A 23,794-nucleotide genomic window follows, 5' to 3' on the forward strand; every position below is an offset into this window, starting at 1 on the left:
CATGTTCTCTCTCTCTCTCTCTCTCTCTCTCTCTCTCTCTCTCTCTCTCTCTCTTTCTCTTTAGCAAAAATAAAAAAACATTAAAAAAAATTATGGGGCGCCTGGGTGGCTCGGTTGAGCGTCCGAGTTTGGCTCAGGTCATGGTCTCGCAGTTTGTGAGTTCGAGCCCCGCGTTGGGCTCTGGGCTGACAGCTCGGAGCCTGGAGCCTGCTTCGGATTCTATGTCTCCCCCTCTCTGCCCCTCCCCTTCTTTCTCTCTCTCTCTCTCTCTCTCTCTGTCTCTGTCTCTCTCTCTTTCTCTCAAAAATAAAAACAAACATTTAAAAAAATTTTAAAAAATCGGCTATGTTCTTGAATCCTGCCCCCACCCCAACCAATCCCTGTTGATGGACATTTAGACATTTAGGCTATTTACATATTTTCAGTGGCAATGCTATCATGGGGGTGCAGTGAGCTTGCTACACATATCTTTGCATACTTGTTTCACATTTTTTCTCAAGGTATATTCTTTTTTTTAAAAAAATTTTTTTTTTCAACGTTTATTTTATTTTTGGGACAGAGAGAGACAGAGCATGAACGGGGGAGGGGCAGAGAGAGAGGGAGACACAGAATCGGAAACAGGCTCCAGGCTCTGAGCCATCAGCCCAGAGCCTGACTCGGGGCTCGAACTCACGGACTCGAACTCGAACTCACGGACCGTGAGATCGTGACCTGGCTGAAGTCGGACGCTTAACCGACTGCGCCACCCAGGCGCCCCTCTCAAGGTATATTCTTAAAAGTAGAATTGTTTCTGTACATATTGTAACTTGCCCTAGATGTTTGAATTTACATACGCACCATGATTATTTCAGTATACCTAATTGCTGTGTACTATTTTGGATTACATAAAGTGAAAATATGAAAACTCCTTGTTAAGTATCTAGGAACGGTCATTGTCAAGTAGGAAATTTACATGTAGGCATAAATAAGGCAGTGATGGTTTAACATAAATATGCTATAAAACATGTGAAGTCAAAACTTTAGACACATTAGTTGTTAAGTATGTATACATGTTCTGCTAGTGGTTTTTAAAGGTATAACTTAACATACACTAAAATGCTTAGATCTTAAGTGTACCATTTGATGAATTTTGACACATAGGTACATCCATTAAACTACCAACCCAGTTAAGATGCAGAATATTTTTGTCACTCCCACAAATTCCTTCATGCCTGATTTTAGCCATTCTCCATATTTCACAACCAATGTTAAGATCTATTCTATTACCATATATTAAGTTTGTGTGATTTTGAATTTCACATAAACAGGTAATACTGTGTTTTGAATGTGTCTATACTTAATATAGTTCTGGAGGGAACTGTAGATACCAAACCAGACTATACTTTTTAGAACAAAAGGATCTGAGGCTGATGTGAAAATTATATTAAGAACAGTAGGTCTTTTCAAAAGAATGAAGTTAGACCCTTAACTTACACTATGTACAAAAAATTAACTCAAAATGGATTCACAGACCTAAACATAAGAGCTAAAATCTATAGAACCCTTTTTTTCCCCCTTAAAGTTTATTTATTTATTTTGAGAAACAGAGAATCCCAAGCAGGCCCTGTGCTGTCAGCACAGAGCCCGACATGAGGTTCCATCTCATGAACCGTGAGATCCTGACCTGAGCCGAAATCAGGAGTTGGATGCCTGACTAAGCCACCCAGGTGCCCCAGAATCTGTAGAACTCTTAGAAGAGGGGTGCCTAGGCTGGCTTAGTCGGTGGAGTGTGTGACTCTTGATCTTGGGATTTTGGGTTCAAGCCCCATGTTGGACGCATAGAGATTACATATATATATATATATATATACTTATATATATACACACACACACACACACACACATACACATACACACACACATATATATATACATATATACACACACATATACATACGTACTTATATACAAACATAAACACACATTTAGGTAATATACATATGTAATATACACCTATATACATATGTAAAAGTATATACATATATAAAAGTATATACATTTATATAAATATATACATATATATATTTAAGAAATAAAATTCTTAGAAGAAAACATAGGGGAAAGCTTCATGACATTAGATATAGCAGTAATTTCTTGAATGTGAAGCCAATGCACAGGCAACAAAGGAAAAGATAGGTAAATTGGACTACATCAAAATTAAAAACTTTGTGCACCAAAAGACACTAATCAAGAGAATGGGGGCACCTGGGTGGCTCAGTCAGTAAAGGGTCTGACTTCGGCTCAGGTCATGATCTCAACAGTTCGTGAGTTTGAGCCCTGCATCTAGCTCTGCTCTGGCAGTGTGGAGCCTGGACCAGAGATTCTCTCTCTTTCTCTCCCTCTCTCTCTACCCCTCTCCCACTTGCGTGTGTGCCCTCTTTCTTTCTCCTTCTCTCTTTCAAAATAAACTTAAAAAAAGACAATGCAAAGGCAACTAATACAATGGAATATTTGCAAATCCTATCCAAAATATTTAATGCACTCCTACAATTCAACAACAGAAAACAATCCAATTAATAAATGGACAAAGGAGATAAATACATTTTTCCAAGTAAGATAAACAAATGGCCGGTAAGCATGTAGAAGGTGCTCAACACCACTGATCATTAGGGAAATGAAAGTCAGACACACAAGGAGTATGATACCACTTCATACCCAGTAGGATGGCTATTACAAAACAAACAAACAAGCAGAAAACAGCAAGTGCTGTCAAGGATGTGGAGAAATTGGAACACTTGTGCACTGCTGGTGGGAATATAAAATGGTACAGCCACCGTGAAAACAGTATGGCGGTTCCTCACAGAATTAAGCATAGAACTACCATGTGATCCAGCAATTCCACTACTGGGTGTTTATCCGTAAATACTTGAACAGATGTTCGTGTGTCCTTTTTCATGGTAGCATTGCTTGTAATGACCCCAAAATAGAAACAACCCAAGGGTCCATGATGGATGACTAGATAAGATGATTTCCCTATATTAACGTGTCTGTGATAAATTTAGGACGATGTAAAGTATTTCTTTTGATCTTAAATTGTTTCCCTCTAAAAGGAAGGACAAAACTGATAATGTAAATAGATTCAGATAATCCAGAGGTGACAGATCTGTAATAGAAACCAAGTGTATTTTAGTAACATAACTTCCTAATCAAGGAGGATTATAATATCTGTTCCCAATGTTTTTGTAAGCTGTTGTGGAGATAGAACATTGGACGGGACGATTGTGTAGCCCAAGGCAGAAAGCTCTTACATTTATATGTCGGTGGTGTGTGATTTATAGTATGTGTTTTATATACCTATTCCAGAAGGTTCAGTCAACAAATACTCATTGAGCTCTTACTGCGGGCCAGGCCTTGTGAGTGCAGTGATGAACTAAACTGCCAAGACCCCATTTTCTATGGGATTTACATTCCAGTGGGTGTGATAATATGCTTGTAGTCAGGTACATTTGAGAAATCCCAGATTTAAAGGTGGATGTGTTTCCTAACTTCTTTAATATACTTAACACACCTTTTAATATACTTGTACGTTATGTTTTATATTTTTATGTTTACTTCTCAAATGTTTTCGATTATAGGATTCATTTCTGTGAATTAACTTGCCAGATTAGTGCCCCTTGTAGGTGCCATTAGGTTTCGCTGGCGTAAAGTCCTTCCTGTCAGGGATTTATCAATCTTCAGGAAAGGTAGGAGACCCTCGTGAAGTCTTTGGCTTCATCTTGCCCCTTGTGAAAGGCAAGAGATTAGGGGACCTGACTTAGCAGTCAGGGATGGGTCTCTGGAGCAAAGATCTAGCTGGGCCTCTTTAAATAAAGCAGCTGACCAAGGCATTTTCCTCTCCAGCCCCTTCATGGGGCCTGGCTCCTGCTTTGTGTGGATGCTGGGGTGACGTCTATGCCTCTGCCTTTTTGGGGGAGGGGAGATGTGGGATGGAGGGAGGTGAGCTCTTTATTTCAGAATTTTAAATTATGAAACAATTTACGCATACAGAAAAGTACGGAAACAAATATAACGGACAGTTGTGTAACTACACCAAAATGGTTGGGTGTTAACATTTTGCCACATCTCCATATCTCCGTCTTTTTATAAAGGAAAAAAGGCAGGACTGAGCGCCATCCCATCTCTTCCCCTCTCCCCCTCCAGAGAGTGTCATCTGTTCCCTTTTCAATGCATGGTTTTCAGTGAATACTTTAACTATATATATATATATATATATATATATATATATATATGTATATATATATATAATATAACTATATATATATATAAACCCCCAAACAGTATTTTTTGTGTGTATTAAAAATTCAGACAAATGCTATTATGTTGCATTCTTTTGTTGCTTTTTAAAAAAATTCAGCATTATATTGTTTAGATTTGAGCCATTTTGATCTGTGGGCCTTACTACATCCTTTTTTTTCTTTTTTTTGTAATTGTATAGAATTCCATTGTATGGCTATAGCAAAATATGTTTTCTTTCCATTTATCTACTTGTCAGAGTTCGATTGTGTCCTCTTTCTGGCTTTGTAAATACTATTGCATCGAGTATCCTTCTTGGGACACCTGTGAGTGTTTTCGTATGCATATATTTATAAGGGGAATTGCTGGATTATGGGGTCAGTGCACCTTTAAACTTGGTGAGGAAACTGTTTCCTAAAACTTCTTTAGGACGCAAACTGGAGAGAAGATAAACCTTGATTATTTCTTCAATTTTGAAATATGAGCAAAGGGTTCAGGATAAGGTATAGTGAAAAACGGGGCCCAGAATTTCTGTACATCTAACATGATACAGAGATGTGAAAGTTGATACTCCCATTTTTTATCAGAGTGGTTTCCTAAAATAAATACTTAAAGTAAGTGGATCATTTTTAGCTATACTTTTTCCCTCTTCAGTAATATAGGAAAGTATTCATATCTCTTTGAAAATTGGAATAAATTTTTTATTATGTGTGCTCATGCTCCGCGTAAGATCTTCTTTATTTAGAAATGAGTGAAATAAATTCTTGTTTTTAAAAAACAGAAAAGCTCTGCTCTCAGGCATTTTCTGGAGATTTCCATTTGGTTTAGCTTAGTGATATTTTTATTCAAACTGTGATAAAGGTCCAGAGCGTTGGCTGGGTATATAATGGCCTAGAGGGTAAGCGGTTAATAGCCGAGCACTGTGCCGCTGTTAGCGTGAAGTTCACTGGTCTGCCTGTTAGATGAAGCTGAACGTAGGCGTCTCAAAGAGTTGGGTGGTACAAGTGATTTCAGTTTTATAAGATGTTCCTTCGTTAATTTAATTCTTTATATACTAACTTGATTCAGGAATCCACTGAACAACATCCATTCATTCAGCAAACATTTATTGACTGGCAGGCCCTCTCCCGAGAGACATTCCATGAATGTGGGAGCTTAATGTCTAGTGATGAGGACAAACAGTAAACACAACACCCAATTAAGGGGTTTACTGACTCAGTCAGACCATCTCTGCCGTGTGAAATGGAGTTGGAACTGGCATGAGAAAGATGGTTGGGGCTGTGCTTGTGTAGTTAGGCTGGTCCGGGGAGGGTGGATCTGAGCTACAAGTGCTTCGTGACCCCAGCTCCCGGCACTTGGTCCCTGGTCCTCAGTGAAGTCTTGGTTGCATTTCCCTTGCACCCAACATTCTGGGGATGTCACTTCTCCTGAAGGTGTTTGAGAACCAAGACGTACCCGAGAAGACCCTCAGCAGCCAAAATGGATTTTACAGGATTTGAGGCGGTAACGGCTCCCACGCTCCCCTCATGGACGAGTCCCCTGGGCCTTCGTGTTTTTAACCAGTGCCACGGGCTCCTCAGTCCTCAGCAGATTCTGTTGAGGATGGAGGTCAGTGGTGAGCGATGGCCGGGTGCCTGGGTGGCACGTAAGGCAGGCGGCAGAGCGAGACCATAGTTACCCAGTGGGGTTTGTGCAGACGGCTTTCGGCAGGAGGCTCTGGGGCCTTTAGTGTATCCTGGCTCAACCTGCTGATTTATGTTTTATGATGGTGATTGTTTGGCTTAAGATTTTAGAAAAGTATATGATAGATCTTTGAAAGCCATGCCTCTGAATTGATTAAAGTAAGAGCAGTGTTGATGATTAAAGAACGTAGACTTTAGTTCTAGACAACTGAGGCGTTAGATTTAGAAATTGAGTTTTGAAAGAAAAACTTAGGAAATACTTAATATTTTAGAGAGAGCACTGCAACTTGTAGTTTGTTGTTTTTTTTTTTAATTTTTTTTTTTCAACGTTTATTTATTTTTGGGACAGAGAGGGACAGAGCATGAACGGGCAAGGGGCAGAGAGAGACAGGGAGACACAGAATCGGAAACAGGCTCCAGGCTCTGAGCCATCAGCCCAGAGCCCGACGCGGGGCTCGAACTCACGGACCGCGAGATCGTGACCTGGCTGAAGTCGGACGCTTAACCGACTGCGCCACCCAGGTGCCCCATGCAACTTGTAGTTTAAGAAGTAATGGCATCTGTGTAGAATTCCAGGTAGGATTATTATATTGCTGGTTATAATAGGAACATGAGTTAATAGAGAAAATAGGCCCTATCTTGTAGATAGGGGTGTGAGACAGATACGGTTATGTGACTGACCATGTTCACACAAGTGAGGCACAGTAGGACTCAGATTTGGACTTGACACGTTTCTAACCCAAAGACTCTTCAGCTAAACAGAGTTCAGTGATCTCCGCTTCAACGTGGCTGAAATGGAAGGACAGGGGATGGGGTTCAGTTGATGGGCACCAGGACCCAGGTCTCACTGACAGGCTGATTGTCCCGTGTTATCAATCACCTCACCCCCGGCTCTCAGAGGCGGAGCTGCCTGTTAGGTCAGTACCAGGTGAATTAGGCCCATGTATCTAAAAGGAGAGCAACTAGGTTTAATGGTGGAAGACCGCTGTAAAATTTCCCAAGCAGAAGTTTTTGATGGTTTCTCCTCCGAAGTTGGCCGTGTTCTGCGGACTGCGGCCGTGGCTCCGTTGAACGTTTGCTTGTAGTCCCAGCAGCCTACCTGGGCTCCCCTGCACCCTGACTTGCCCCCCGCCGCCTTTGGAGAGCTCGAATAGACCGTGAGGGTCTAACACGTATATGGCTGCTCCAGTGTTAGTCGCTGCCTACAACACACTCTGTTGTTGTCCTTCTTAGAAAGTAGAGCCCCGCTCCCCAAACGGCACATTCATACTGTGTGTAAGGGTTTCTGTAAACCAGAAAGTCAACATATTAAAGTGCAATTCCCAGGGGAGTCGCCGGCTGTGTTGATTGAGCTTTACAGTAGTTTTAACACTGGCAAAAGTGTTATCCTAACTGCTTCAAATCAAACTGCAAAGATGCTTGTGTGAAATCTAGTATTAGATATCAAATCAACATATGGGTGCTGAACGGAAGGATATGTGTTGTGGTAGTATACGATATTCTAGCATGTGGAGTTGTATTTTATGGAAATTCTTTGGCTTGGCTTATGGCAGGGACATACATTCATTATGAGATATCAAGCTGTAAAATAAATAAAAGCAAAGAATTCAACTGTGCAGTTAAATGGTTTTCAGCACAAACTTGTCTGCTCTACTTTGTGCTCTACTAACGTAGGGTCTGCGTGATGAGGCATTTGTGAGCCATTGTGGCCAAACGTTCGTGATTGTTGTCGACAGGCCTTGACGATAATCTAGATCAGGTCAGAAAGAAAATGAACTTTAGCTTTTGGCATTTTTCTCCTTTTTCTTCATTGTATGTCTTAACAAATTACCGTGCTAATTGGTGTTAGAGGCAAAGCGTTGAATATTTTTCTCCCTTTACCATTCCTTCTTTTTCCTCATTTGGTATTTTATAGCGATTGCGTTTAAAAAAATTTTTTTTTTTCAACGTTTATTTATTTTTGGGACAGAGAGAGACAGAGCATGAATGGGGGAGGGGCAGAGAGAGAGGGAGACACAGAATCAGAAACAGGCTCCAGGCTCTGAGCCATCAGCCCAGAGCCCGACGCGGGGCTCGAACTCCCGGACCGCGAGATCGTGACCTGGCTGAAGTCGGACGCTTAACCTACTGCGCCACCCAGGCGCCCCGCGATTGCGTTTTTAAATGTGTGTCTGGAACAGATCACTGAATCCTTGAGTATGTGGGCTCATGGGCTTCTCGTTCTGGGGGTTTTCAGGTGGACCATGTTGTTATTAAGAGTGCCTTGGTCATCCTCGTCTCTGGAGTGCTTTTTGCTATCCTGGTCCCGTTTTCCTTTTCCTCTGTTGTTCTCTCTTCCAATTAGAGGGGAAAAATAAGGTAATAGAGATTTCATTTGAAAAAAAATTTAAAAGTATCATCCGTGGTGTATTACATGAGCAAAGATTATAAGGATGTTTAGGTTCGTGCAAATTAGAGATGGGGGAGGGAAGACTCATCTAGAACCTTTTTGCCTGTGTCTTTGGCGTTTGCAGGGTAGTGCACTCTGCTTTACACCATTACGTGTTTCATCAAGTAGGAAAATACTATCTTACTATTAGATATGAATCCTTCCCTCAAGAACTCATGTTGTTGGTTATATTGTGTTACATGCATAGTACTGTCTTTTAAAAGGGTTTTATTTGATTGTAAAGTGATGTAGTTTCTTTTTAGCAAGAACAGTAAATAGAATTGCTGATGTAACTGGTGTAGTATCTGCTGCTATGCAGTTGGGGCTTTTTGACCTTCGTTGAAACAAAAATACGCCCTATACAGGTACCCAAGCCTCAAGCATCCTACAAAATAGTAGTAAGTGCGCTCGGACTGTTGGAGTTCATTTTCATTTTGAGCTTGGCACGAGAATGGATTAACATAATGCTCTTTTGACTTTCTTAGAGGCTAATTGTTTTTTTTTCTTAACATAACAGCATTTGATTAGTTTCACGTGTACAGTCTACACCTCGCCAACTCAGTAGAGGCCGACGTGTTTTAATGTCAGTATTAGGAAATGCCCCCCCCCCCCCGCTGGATTTTTATGAGGTTATCAATATTTGATATCTGTTGAAATATTATTTTTTTAAACAAATTTTCTTTTTACTTCGTTGATAATATGTGTCCAGAAGACAGTATGGCGATTTATGTAATGGAGGGAAGATTAAAAATACTGAATTCAATTGCTTAGCCGAGAGCCCCCGCACGTTGATGAATCGAAACCGTATTTGACCGCCCTGGATTGCACATTTTGACTCTTCTCGCTTGTGTTTTGCTCGTCTTGTCGACAGATGCCGCCTCAGTATGGACAGCAAGGCGTGAGTGGTTACTGCCAGCAGGGCCAGCAGCCTTACTACAACCAGCAGCCGCAGCCCCCGCACCTCACCCCGCAGGCGCAGTATCTGCCGCCCCAGCCCCAGCAGCGGTACCAGCCCCAGCAGGTGAGCGCAGCCGCTGGGCCCCGCCCCCGGCCCGGCCCTCCAGGTCTGTGTCCCAAGGCCAGACTGGGCTCTGACGCGTCTTCCCGTCCCGCCTGAAAGAGTCTGTTTACAGTGGTGGGGGGGGGGGGGGGAGGGGGGGATGTAATATTGAGAAAATGCCGAAGTACATCAGATCTGAACTGCTCGTTTGTTTACGGATGGATGTTCGAAATTGTAGAGTGGGAAGAATACACTTACTCGGAAAAAATGGTTTTATCGACCATTTCATCTTGCTAGTTGGCACCTACGTGGTATTCCCATGTTGAGCTTTTTGGGGGTTTTTGTTTTAATGGTAAGTGCTACTCTATCAAACACCGTTGCCTGTGCAACTCTTCTTAAGCTACCTCATGAACTGATAATTGCTTCAAAATACTAGAGGGAATCATGTACTTTAAGGATATTGAGCAGTGTGTAGTTTAAATTAGCCTCATTAAATACTCTTTTATGTTATCGGGCTGTGTATTTCAGCTCCCGTGATCGGTAGAAAAATCGTACATATGCACGTGGTGAAATGATTCAGTCTCCTCTTGTTTTTTAGAGGTTGACACGGAGTGATAGGAAAGGGCTCTGTGAGCTCGGGACTCTTACTCTGAATCCAGATACACGTTTAATAGCACTTCCAGTGATACGCGTCAAAATGTAACTTTCCATTTCATATTTTCCTTCTTTCTCTTTTCATGGGGTGGAGAGGGAAGGCAGTGACATTGATGATTCAGTTTTCAAAGTGCTTGCACATGTTGAAGAGATCGTTGATGCTAAACAGGGTGAAAAAAAATATATGAAGTTTGGGGTGCCTGGGTGGCTCAGTCGTTAAGCGGCCAACTCTTGGTTTCGGCTCAGGTCATGATCTCACGCTTTGTGATGTTGGGCCCCCGAGTTTGGCTCTGCGCTGACAGCACGGAGCCTGTGTGGGATTCTCTGTCTCTCCCCCTTCCCCTCTCGTGCTTTCATGTTCTCTCTTTCTCTAAAAATAAAATAAAGTTAAAAAAATAAATATGTGAAGCTTAATTTAATTTATTTTTATTTTTTTAAGTTTATTTTGTTTATTTTGAGAGAGAGCACGTGTTGCATGTGCTCAGGGGAGGGGCAGAGAGAGGGTGAGAGAGAATCCCAAGCAGGCTCTGCGTCAGCCAGCGAGGGACTGGAACTCACGAACCTTGAGATCATAACCTAAGCCTAAGTCAAGAGTCAGATGCTTAATTGACTGAGCCACCCATGCGCCCTTGAAGCTTAATTTTAATTCAGCTGATTTCGTAAGTATTTTCTTGGGTTCTTTGGAATCTTTTCCCCTGTGACTTCTATTTAAGAGTTTTAAAGAGTTTATGACTTTAAACATGTTAAAACAGCAGAGATTGAAATCCTGTAGAATCTTGTGGGGTTTTTTTGTAAATGTTTTCAAAATTCTGAAACTAGATGAAGGAATTTATGGAGGTAGGAATGTATATTTCAGTTATATGGTCTAGTCTTGTAGTAAGATGTGGGAGAATTAAACAATCTTCCAATATCGTTTTTTTAAGTGAGAGAAACTAGTGTCTGAGTTTATGATATAGAAAGTTCTAGGCTTTTTCAAGGGCTTTCAGCACCTGATTGAACTTCTTGGTAGACACAGGACGTTTTCTCATGCCATCAAAATTTAAGAAGGACTGAATAGAGAGATTACGTTAGTATTTTACTTTGGTGTGCTAAAATAAATCTCTGATTGTAAAACCAATCTGATTAAGGATTCTGAGCGCCTGGCATTTCCTTGGAGACCAAGCTCAAATTTACTTCCTTTATGAAGCATTCACTGATGTCTTCTATCACGTGGCAGTTAGTTATTTAATAGCCTTCACATTTAAATATTTAAAGCATACTGCAGGTGAAATCTTATTTTAATGAATACTATTTTAATGTGCTTGGTTTAGGACTATTTTATGCTTTGCTACTACCATTATTTTATTGATTTGAGTGTGGCAGATTATATGGTAGGAAATACTATATGTAGAACCATGGCTGTCTAATGTAATTATTGTCATTCCTGTATGTTCTGAGAGAGACAAACATTTTTTGAACTCTATGAGAAAGGTTTTCTTGTTTTCATATTCCCCACCTGTAGAATGTTTTTTAACTTTCGGTAAGTTCATTATGGGACAAAGAGGTGGAGATCAGAGACATTTATGTGGCTGAATCAGAGGGTCTTGTTTGACAGGAAGAACTTCGGTATTTAGGGAGTTAGACGTTCAGATAGATTTGGGAAGTTTGCCTAGGAAATTAGAGTTAGCATTTTGGATATGGTTAGCACCTCCCAAAACAACGTAACAATAACCAACAGGATATTTTCAAAATCAAGCTGAATTTTACTAAGAATTTGTAATTCTGAATTCACATACATTTAAAAACCACAGGAAGCTCAACTGTATTTAATGTAGTGAGCCAGTATTTCCTAACAGACAAAACATTCTTTTCTGTACACTTTCTTGTTTCCAAACAGCGTAACGTGGTCTATTGATTTTTATATTAGGGAATCAGTCAGCAAATAATACTTTGTGTCTTTTGTTAATAGGATTGATACAAAAAGTGATTTTCGGGTTCCACGAAGACACCTCACTCTGTGTCTTTAACATTTGTCAACGTGTTATGTTTGGAATAATCAATACATTCGTATATTTCAAAAAGTATGAGGAAAGGATACAGATAAGCTTCCCAGCACAGTCCTCCTGAGTAGTTCAGCCCCACCTCACCCTTTGCCAGATAACCACGTGAGTAGGTTATCTTGCATCTTTCTGGAGTATGTTTATACAGAAGAGCAAGATACCATATTTTAGTATTAAATTATTAAATGTTTGTTTAGTTTTGAGATAGAGAGAGGACATGTGTGTGTGCAAGCAGAGGAGGTACAGAAAGAGAGGGAGGGAGAGAGAGAATCCCAGGCAGGCTCCGTGCTGTCAGCACAGAGCCCGACACGATCCACAAACCACAGGATCGTGACCAAAACCCAGAGTCAGATGCTTAACTGACTGAACCACCCAGGTGCCAAGATTCCATATTTAAATTTTTACTCCACTTTCCCACAAATGGTGGCATACTGTAACATGCACACTTTTCTGTTCTTTGTTGTCCTCCTCTCCCACCCACTTAAGGGTAGTTTCTGTCGAACTTGCCAAAGGAGCACGTTAAAGTAACCCTTCATTCTTTTTCATAGCTTCCTTTCATTTTATGGACACACCGCGATATATTTAACCAGTTCCCTTTTGATGGTCATTTAGATTAGTTCAAATTATTTGCACTTCAAACGAGACTGCCAAGATAAACTTTGTATATGTATCATTTTGTAAATGTGCGAGTCTGTCTGTAGGATAAATTCCCGGAAGTGGGACTAGTGTGTCAATGGGTGTATGCAGTTACAGTTTTGGTAAATATTGCCAGATCGTTCCTTTGAGGGGTCGTACCAATGTATACTCACACTATGAGTGTGTGAGAGTACCGGTTTCCCTACACTCGTGCCAGTAGCATGGTTTTTACTCAGCTTCTGGATTTTTGCCAGTCTGATAATGTAATTTTAATTTGCATTTATCTTGTTTTGAGTTCTGTTGAATGTTTTATATACTTAAAAGCATTTGCATTTCTTTTTTTTTTATTGTGAATTCACACCTTTTTATCTTGAATTTTTCTATTCAATTGTTGGTCTTTTAAAAGTTGATTTAATAAAAACCTATATATATTAGGAAGACTGGATCTTTGCCTGTGATATGAGTTACCAACCACCCTCCCTCACCTTGTCATTCATCTTTTGACGTTAATTATGGTTTATTTGTTTGTTTGATCTTGCAGAGGGGCTTTTTAAATTTTAAAAGGTATGTATGTAGTCAAAATTATCACTCTTTTAAGATCTCTGGATTTTTTTTTTTTTTAAGTGTGAGTTTGAGCCTTCCACACTCCAGAGTTTACAAAGGAACTCTCCCATGTTATTTTGGGAGTATTTTCATGGATTCGGTTTTACATTTCACTTACCCTAATCCAGCTTAACTGGGTTTTTTTTGTTTTTTGTTTTTGCCAGATCTTTAAGTGCCTTCTCTTGTGTAAGCTATTGTGTTAGGGCTCTACAGAGAAACAGAATGTGTGTGTGTGTGTGTGTGTGTGTGTGTGTGTGTGTACATATTCACATATCCTATTTGGTTAGGATAAAGAGATTTGTTGTAAGGAATTGGCTTATACAATTATGGAAGCTGGCAAGTCCAGAACCTGCATTGTGAGCCAGCAGGTGGAGATTCAGGAGAGCTGATGGTGGTGATGAAGTCTGAAGGCAGTCTGCTGGACTGCAGTTCCAAGTAATTCCTGGAATTACTTGGAGAGGTTGGTCTTTTTGCTCTATTCATGCTTCAACTGATGGCCTACCCACCTTACCCAAAGTCACTGATTTAAATGTTAATTTCATCCAAGAGCACTTTCCAAGTTGACCCATAGAATTAACCATTACAGTTACCTTTCCCCAATTGATTGGAGATGCCCCTTTTATTATTTGCTTGGATTCCCATAGGTATAATGTTTGGGGTTATTCTGGGGTTTTTGTTCTTTTTCATGGGTCCCTTTTTAAAAAAAGTTTATTTATTTATTTTTGGAGAAAGAGAGTGAGAGAGTGCACACATGGGGACGGACAGAGAGAAAGGGAGAGAGAGAGAGAATCCCAAGCAGGCTCTGTGCCATCAGCGCAGAGCCCGATGTGAGGCTTGAACTAACGAACCATGAGATCAATCATGACCTGAGCTGAGATTAAGAGTTGGAGACTTAATAGACTGAGCCACCTAGGTGCCCCTCTTTGGTCCTTCTGTTAATGTACTCCAGTTCTTCATTGTTTTTAGGTGTTTTTAATTTCCTTTAGAACATTCTTTCAAAAAGAACAGTCGTACTTTTTTGTTAGAATTAGTTGTCTATATTTTATATTTTTGTTGCCACTGTAAATTGTGTCCTTTTCAAAATTCATCTTCTCACTGTTATCAGTGTATATAAATCTAGTGCAGTTTATATGTTAAATTTTTTTTTTGTTTAGCAGCTCTTTAAATTCTTGTTAATTCTAACAACATGTAGGTTCTCTCAGGTTTTCTTAATTTTTAAAACAAAGCTGCTTTTTTTTTTAAAAGAAATCACCCCATTCTCCCTTGTCTTATCTTTTTGCAGACTAGCTTCCCCAAAGCATTGTTGGAGAGGGCTATCCATTCTTGTATTCTCTGAGACTTAAAAGAAGGCTTTCAGCATTTATCATTAAGTATAATGTTTGTTTACTTGTTTATTTAATTTAGTGACTGCCCACTACTAGGTAGCGAAGTACCTTTCTTTTTCTAGTTTGCGAAGGGATTTTATCATGAATGAATGCCAAAATTTATCTTATGTGTTATTTTAATAACTATTGAGATGAACACTTTGTTTTTCTCCTGTAATCTATCGTTGGGGGTATGTTATGTGTGTTTTTGTTTTAAAGTATTAAACCAAACATGCTTTCTGGAATCATCCCAGCTACATGATGTATTAATCTTTTTATACATCACTGAGCTCAGTTTGTGGATCTCTCTTTAGGTTTCTTGACAGTGTTCGTGAATGAGATTGACTTGTAATTATCCTTGTAAGGTTTTGGTGTCTGTATTAGGGAGTTTTATAAAATGAATTGGAGACTAGTCCCTTTGTAAATCTCCTGGAGGAGTTTATGTTAAAGTTTGGAATTATCTGTTTTTGAATGGTAGAAGTTATCTGTAAAACCATAAAGGAATGTATACCTCTTGATTATTAGCTTTTGTCCCTTTCCTGACTTTTGACTTTTGATCTTATTTCCTTTGTGAATATAGGTGTATTCACGTAATCAATTTCTTCTTGAGTCAGCTTTCTGCCTTTATATATACATAGATTATATTTATATGTGTGTATATACGTATACACAACACTTTGTATATCCCTACATATTAGGAATTTATTTCATCCAGTTTTTCAAATTTATTAAGAAGGTTGTTCATATAATAGTCACCATTAATTTTTATGACATTCAGAGTTAAAGGCATTTAATCCATAACATTTTCCTTTTTTTATATTCTTTTCTTTCAAGTTTACTTATCTTGTGTGTGTGAAGAGAGAGCATGTGCATGCATAGGAGAGGCAGAGAGAGAGAGAGAGAGAGAGAGAGAGAGAGAGGATATGAATATCCCAAGCAGGCTTCCTGTTGTCAGCGCAAAGCCTGACATGGGGTTCAATAGGAGATCACGACCGGAGCCGAAATCAAGAGTCCAATGCTTCACGGACTGAGTCACCCAGGCGCCCTGTCCTGCTTTACATTTTACCGATGTTTATTTTGCTGTTCTTTCTTCAAGCAAGTGAATGCTTAGCTTATTCAAAACATGTTTGTCTGATGAAGCAAAATAGAAGACCAAAAAATTTCTTCTTAAGTATTGCTTTGGCTGAATGTCTCCAATTTTGATGTGCATTATTTTTGTTTTCTTTTGGTTCTAAGAATTTTCTTATTTCCCTTCATTTTTTGTTTTTTGGAAGACAGTTTTATCGAGTCCCTGGGTTTATATTCTGTTCCCTAGGAAAGAACGATGTATGTTTTTGCCAGTTGCCTGTGGACGCGAGTCATCTGGAACCACATTTTGAGTTTTACTGTACAAAAATTCTTACTGGGCTGATGAACAGAATGATACAGTGGGGGTCTATGTGCCACCGTAATTCCTCGCACTTACTAGCCTAGTCATGTTCAGATATCCCCAGTTGTTGTCAGAATGCCTTTATAGTATTTTGGGTTTGTTTTTTTTTTTCCCCCAAGCAGAATTCAGAAAGACATGTAATCCATTGATTTGGTCCTTAAGTCTTTTTATCTGGAACGGTTTCTTCTTCCCCATCCCCATTAGAGCCTTTGGCACGTTGGAAAACTGAGTCAACTGCCTTGTGAAATGGCTTGGCCTGGGGTTTTCTCTTGCTGCGGCTTAATGTGTTCACCTAGCCCCTCTAATCCTGTAAGGTCAACGATTTTTTGTGCGTGTGGTTGTGGTAAATCATGTCCCCAAAATGTAGGGCATTGTTTCTGTTCAAATGAGGGGTGTACGACCCTCTCTGTGAGTAAGGAAGCCTCCGAGTGGTTCTAGCCCTGCTTGTCCAATGAGCGAGACCAGCCTTCGCCTTTACACCCGGGTCAGATTCCTTACTGACAAAATTTGTGAGCATAGAACATGCCGGTGGCTTTTTAGGTCACCAAGTTTCAGGCAGTTTGTTACCCATCATTACTGACTAACGTGGTTTGAGTACCTCATAGGTGATGCGGTGAGTGTATTACATCAGGATAAACATCAATGTTTTGTCGTCCCACAGTAGTGGTGTTCAGATTGATCAGTGGGTTCAGGTGGTGATGGCCTTTGGGACCACTTTACATAGAATTATCTTCTTGAGGTTTTTGCAGACCACACCATTAAGTGTTAATTTTGACCAGAAACCCTGATGAAGGTTAGCCTGTGGTTGCTAATTCTCAGTGGAGCCATTTTTAAATTCCTCCTACCTCTGAGTATCAAGTTCAAGACAGGTATTTTTCTGTTCTCTTTAGTGGGTTTTCATATTCTCCAATAATGGGCATAGCCCCTCTTAGTCCCTGACTTATTTGAGATGTACGGTCTCATATTTTACACCCTTTTGGCAGGCCGTAGACTTTTCCTTTTCTCTGTTCCCTGTATAGTCCAGAAATGGAAAGTTAAAATCTATAGCAAGCCAGCTTCTACTGTACCGCTCTTACTTTCTGTGTTCTTGGTTTACTTTCTGTTTGTTTTTGGTTTTAATCGCATTCATGCCAAGTCTGTGATCCGTTTAAAAGGCATTTTTTTTAGTATTTTAGATATTTAAATCAATAGACATTTAGAATATCTAATCTGCCATATGGCTGGAACTGGTTCTCTTCCATTTTTCTAGTTCTTTTTTGGATATCCTTAACACAGTTTGAAATGATAATAAGCATGTAATATAGTAGTTTATAACATACAGAGAGTACATTCCCATTTTGTAATGAAATTTTTCTAACGTCTCCTTTATTCTTTGGAAATTTCATAGTTAATATGTTAGCTACATAAAATTTGTAGATAATACGTTACCTACACAAAATTTGAAGCAAGGCAGAATGATGTACTAACTATGTGAATAAACTATCATATTAATTAAATGCTTAGGCATGATTACACATAGGCACTTACATGTGTCTGTGGGGTCACTGAACTTGGCAGCTACGAGAATGTTGCATTAGCAGCTCTGATGTCTTTTTTTTTAATATATATATAATTTTTTTTTTTTTTGAGAGAGAGAGCAAGCATGTCAGTGAGCACAAGTGGAGGAGGGGCAGAGGGAGAGAGAGAGAATTTAAGCAGGCTCCACTCTCAGTGTGGAGCCCGACAAAGGGCTTGATCTCATGACCCTGAGATCATGTCCTAAGCTGAAATCAAGAGTCCGATTGTGACCACCAGGCGTCCTGGCAGCTCCAGTATCTTCATCAGGGTTGTCAGCAGTGATTCATCTTTTAAGATGGCGAGCAACTCTTGGTCAAAATCTGAACAAAACAAAGTATAATCTTCCCTTAATATATAGAGTAGTTTTAGTCTTGGAAATTTCAGTATGTAATAAAATTATTATTTTTTAATGATTATTTATTTTAGAGAGAGAGCGTGTGTGTGTGCACGCTAAGTTGGCGGGGGGGCAGAGAGAGGGGCACAGAGAATCCCAGGTAGGCTCCACGTTGTCAACACAGAGCCCAACGCAGGGCTCGAACCCACGAACTGTGAGATCATGACCTGAGCTGAAATTGAAGTCAGATGTTTAACCGCCGGAGCCACGCCAGTGCCCTGTAATAAAATTATTTTAAGAATAGTTTGTTTTTATATGCAAAATGGAGTTCAGTTTTAAGCTCCAACAAATAATTAGCTTTTTGTGTGATTTTGTTTAAATCTAGATGAAAGGCGGACTTTTGAAAGTAGTGTGGAACATCTTGTCATGTTGTAGGATAACCTCACATTCCTGCCCTCCACCCACTACATTTCACTGGAGTTTCTTAAACTTGTGACAACTGTCTTGAAATCTTGTCAACACATATAACTCCAATGCTTCCTAATTTTTTCTGAAATAAAATTCATATGTAATATGAGGTGCCTCTTAATAAAATCTCAGACATCAGTCTGATGTCCCAAATGTAATGGGAAGGGTGGAGAGTAGTTCATAGTAAACTACTGTGTTTCCTAAGTAAACACACAGACATGTCCATGTGAGCAGACTTGTCAGAGACAGTCAGAGGCCAGCACCTGTGTGTGTAGTAACCGTCCGTGAACTCTGCTGAGCAAATGAGGCCTTACAGGTACATTGCATGGACAACTCGAAATCATGAGCAGGGTTCAAATCCATGAGATTTATTACCACACAACAGCAATTATATAAAATGAAAGTATAGAACATTTTAGTAACATGTTCACAGAGCTGTTTGATAAAAAGGGAAGTTACCGCCAAGTGAGGCAACGTATCCTAAACTTGAAAATGAAGTACACATACACAGTGCAAATCAGTAAGAATGCTATCTATGCCGTTGAAGCTTTTCTTTTGACCCTATGTGTATCTTTTAAATGATCTACAGTAAACCTGTAATGTGTATAATATTTTAAAATATTGCGTAAAAGATGCTACATTAATGACAAAACAAAAGGAATTACCAGTTTCAGCCGTGGAGCAGATTAGATATTCTGAGTGTCTCTAGGGTGGCTCAGCTTGGTGAGACACACAGTCAGTGGCTCTTTCGTTTTCACTGTTTCCCACAGCTCTCGTGCCATCCTCCTTGCCCAGCAAAAATTCCAAGTCTGTCACCGTCCTTACTCTTCTGTGTCTACTCTTAATTACATTATGCCGTCCCCTCCCTTCCCGGTCTTACAAACCTGCTTAAGCAACCCTGGTGAAACCCATCTCCTTGCCTCCTCCAGGGGCATGGGGTAGGGAAGGACACAGGGAAGACTCTTACTGCTTTAAGTTCATGACTGCTGATGTCAGCTAACACGTGTCCTGTATCTCCACTTGCCCCAGGGCTGTTGCACGTTCCCCTCGGTCTTCGGCTCTCCGCGTTTTGAGCTGGTGATGTTGTTTCCTTCTTCGTTGAAGAAATACAAGCAATCAGGAGAACTTAATGTACCAACCAACCTGTGTCTGCACATACCCTGTGCCTTCTGGTGTATTCTGCTTGAAATCTCACGTTCTGTGTGCATAGCTTTCCCATGTCCCTTCTCTAACACCACCATCACTTTCCCTTTCGGTCACTCCCATCAGAATTCAACCATGCCATGCACGCGTTCAGCCTTGCGTGGTTGAACACCTATAATAGGAGTGACCAAAAAAACCCACCTTTCTTGACCCGAACCAGTAACAGTTCTCTCTTCAGTCACCGTTGCCATTTACTGCTTATTCTTTGAATTGACTCCGGACAGGCTTTTATTTTGACCACTCTGCTGACACAGCTCTTTTCAAAGCTGCCCATGTTTTTACCTGTTGTGCAGTCCAGCCGGCAATTGTCTTGCTTCCCGATGTCACCTGTCAGGAGCATTTGATGCAGGTGATGGCATTTTCCTTCTTGGAGCACCTTTCTTGCTTGTTTCCTGGAATGCCACTCTCTCCTGCCTTTCCTTTTACCTTGCTGGCCACTCTGTGCTCTCCTTTGCTGGCTTTTCTTTGTCTCCCTGACCTTCAAATGTTGGCCTGTTGTCAGGGCTCAGTGTTGGAGCCTCTTCTCTTTTGTCTTTACACACCTTACCTGTGCCATCTCATTTAGCCTTCTGGCTTTGGAGTGCCGTCCAGAGGCTATGATTTTTAAATCTATTTCTGCAACTTGGACCTCTCTCCTCCATTCTGTAACTGTGTGCCCAGCTCCTACTTGGCATCTCCAAATGAATGTCTTCTGAAACTCTGAAACAGGCTTCTGAAACTCGTATATCCAAAGCAATACTCAGGACTCTTATTTCTTCCTCCACAAACCTGCTCTTCTGTATTTTCCCTCTATCTCAGATTTTCTGTAACACTTTGGACAGAAACTTTGAACTCCTTAATCTCTTTCTTTCTTTCTTTCATTCTTTCTTGTTAAGATTTTTTTTAATGTTTATTTATTTTGAGAGCGAGAGACAGAGCATGAGTGGAGGAGGGGGCAGAGCGAGAGGGAGACACAGACTACAAAGCAGGCTCTAGGCTCTGAGTTGTCAGCACAGAGCCCCATGTGGGGCTCGAACTCACAAGACGTAAGATCATGACCTGAGCCGAAGTCAGATGCATAACCAACTGAGCCCCCTGGGCGCCTCATAATTTCTTTCTTTCAAACCCATTCTACCTCCAAAACAGAGTCAGTATCTAAGTAGTTCTCACTGGTTTTATTGCTACCATATTGGGCCGAGGCATCATGATGTCTTTACTTGAAGTGTTCCAGTAGCTCCTAACTGGTCCCCACCTTCTAGTGCCCTTATTCACTATAGAATACAGCAGCCAGATAGATGCTTTATGGTGCCTGGTGCCACCGGGTTGTGCACCCTCCCCGTCCCCTCCTGGCCATCTTGCTGCGCTCATCTCGAGGCATTTTTACTTATTGTTCACTCTGTCTGGAAGGCTCTTCTTCCAGATGGCCACAGGGCTTTTCCTTGGAAGTCTTCCAAGGAAGACTTACTTCTTCCAGGCCTTTGCTCATCAGATGATAGCTCATCAGGCAAGCCTCCTTCCCTGACCACTGTGTGTACAACAAAGCAACCCTCTTTCTCCTTTTCACTTGACCATGCTTTCCTTTTCTCCATGGCCCCGATCACTATGTGGCATATTACATATTTCCCCTGTTTTCTTCTGTGGTTCCCCCATTAGAATATAAGCCTTATGAGGGAAAGGACTTTGTTTTGTCCTCACCGTGTCCCCAGTACTGAGCACAAAGTAGAAACACAGGATTTACATGTTGACCTAATCATTCAGTTTATTTGCTTATTTTTTGAGAGAGAGAGAAAGAGATGGAGAGAGAGAAAGAGAGCGAGCATGAGCTGGGGAAGGGCAGAGAGAGAGAGAGAGAGAGAGAGAGAGAGAGAGGGAGGGAGGGAGGGAGAGGGAGACACAGAATCTGAAGCAGGCTCCAGGCTCTGAGCTGTCAGCACAGAGCCCGATGCGGGACTCCAACCCACGAGCTGTGAGATCACAACCTGAGCGAGCCAAAGTCAGATGTCCAACCGATTGAGCCACTCAGGCATCCTTTGACTTAATTGTTCAAAAATACATACTTTTTTAAATTTACTAGTACATAGTAAGTGGACTTTACAGTGTTGAAGAAGATAAACATTTACTGCCAAGTATTTAGACCTGGAAAATTCTTTTGATATTGCAGACAGTGCTTTATTGGACATTTTTATACTTGATTCCATTATGCCCTGTGTGTGCATGTATGTGTGTGCCCACATGCATATATTTTTACCTCCTGTAAACTTCCCCAGTGGTATTTCTGGGTAAAAGAACATTTTAAAGACATGGTGTTTTACCAGATTCCTCTCCAGAAGTTTTTAAGAAATGATATCCCCAGCCAGCTCACTTATATACATTTTAATATTTATTATTCCAATAATACTTACATTATTTTTAGTAAGGATTCTACATAGTTGTTTTTTGAGCCCCAGCAGTGTTAAAGAGACTTCACAGAATTTTGAACTAGATATAGAACCTGCCTGATGTGTTATTGTGGTCATAGACTGAATAGATAATAGAAATTTGATTGCATCAACAAGAAGTACACAGCTGGACATGTATAATTTTTTGATTTACCTTCAACTCAGAGGCTCCTAAATTATCCCAGATTCTTATTGTTTGCTTCCATTACCATTTGTTTCTTTTTCTCTGCTCATTTTAGGGGGGCAGAACTAGAACTACAATGTAAGAACAGGCCTGCTTGATTCTTCCTGTCATAGACTGAGGGAATAACTAGTGAACAGTGAAGTGGACTCTTCATTTGGCAAACTTTGTATTTACTCAACCCTCTGACATTCCCTTCTCTTTTTAAAAAATTTTTTTAATGTTTATTATTTTGGAGAGAGAGACAGAATGTGAGTGGGGGAGGGGCAGAGAGAGAGGGAGACACAGAATCTGATGCAGGCTCCAGGCTCCAAGCTGTCAGCACAGAGCCTAACGAGGGGCTCGAATCCAAGAACTGTGAGATCATGACCTGAGCCAAAGTCGGATGCTCAATCAACTGAGCCGCCCAGGGCGTCCCTCTGACATTTCCTTCTTAAAGGTATTCATTTTTAAGGCTTTTTTTTTTTTTTTTAAAGAGTTGCTATTTGACGAAGTTGCTTCCATTTTAAAGTGTTTTTGCATCCTTGCTTACTTCCTCAAACTGCTTTAGCTAAGATCTGATATTGTTGTATAGGAGGGAGAACCTCCTTTAATGCCAAAAGTTTTTACTTTTTGTTTTGTTTTGTTTTAAAGTTTCCACTTGCCTTCCATTTCATCAATCTCGGGTCATGAAGTATTATGTCCCGGTTTATTTCCTGGTTCGCTGTCCCCTCCTGGCAAACTCTCATCACCTTTCTTTCTCCTCCTTGTACCTGTAGACTCATAATCTTTTCCTTTTTATCTCGAATTCCTCTTCCTCCCCACTCCAGTGTCGAGAGATGCTAGAGAAGAAAGCGGTCCTGCTGTCTCTTGTGGCACCGGCTTCTCGGGGGCCTTTCACCCAGTGGCTCCTACTGGATGCACCTGTTAGGTGTCAGAGGCAGTGTTCCAAGAATCCGGTAACCTGCAGGGAGCCTCGTGGTGCAGAAACCAGCCTGACTGTCCACCCCCTTTCCTTGGACAGTGGTCTTCTGTTGATTCAGCTCCATCCCTAGGACTGTGACGTTTGGCAGCCAGAACCTTTTCTCTATTTTCGTGGCTCTGAACTACAATGTTGTTTTCATAGCCAGAACAATCTTTTCTTTCCTTAGAGAAGATTTGTAGGAAGTAACTCCATTCAGATAAGTTCCAGTTTATTTAAAGAGAATGTATCAGGATGAATCTTTTTGAAAACCCAAGTATAAAGCAGTGAGAGAATTTCGCACTTTGCCTTTTTAGGTATAGTTTTTCTTCTAGCTGATAGAGCTGTCTGACTCCTGAAAAATACTGAGTATTAGGAATGCATACAAGGTACAACTTTATCTTTTTAATTTTTTTCCCTTTTCTACCTCTGGTTTATTGGGAAAATTGAAGAAGACAAAAAGTAGAACATAAACCATTTACCGAAGGCCTCTGTGACCGAGAATGTTTTATATGTTGGGAATTCAGCGGTTAATCACGTATCTCATCTGAGGGAGCTGCTGGTTTAAGGAAGGGTCGGGTCGGCAT

At 40.6% G+C, this 23,794-nt stretch overlaps 1 protein-coding gene across 9 annotated transcripts in view; it reads left to right on the plus strand.

Moving 5' to 3' along the window:
• ARID1B (AT-rich interaction domain 1B) overlaps positions 1-23,794 on the plus strand; it is a 450,840-nt gene that overhangs the window by 127,481 nt on the left and 299,565 nt on the right. For all 9 annotated transcript variants that reach the window (XM_047858467.1, XM_047858473.1, XM_047858469.1 and 6 more), the window contains exon 3: positions 9,254-9,403. In XM_047858467.1, coding sequence (XP_047714423.1) covers positions 9,254-9,403 — 150 coding nt within the window. The remainder of the gene's footprint in view (positions 1-9,253; positions 9,404-23,794) is intronic.

This window comes from Prionailurus viverrinus, chromosome B2, assembly GCF_022837055.1.
Source record: "Prionailurus viverrinus isolate Anna chromosome B2, UM_Priviv_1.0, whole genome shotgun sequence".
In the NCBI taxonomy this organism is placed as follows: Eukaryota; Metazoa; Chordata; class Mammalia; order Carnivora; family Felidae; genus Prionailurus; species Prionailurus viverrinus.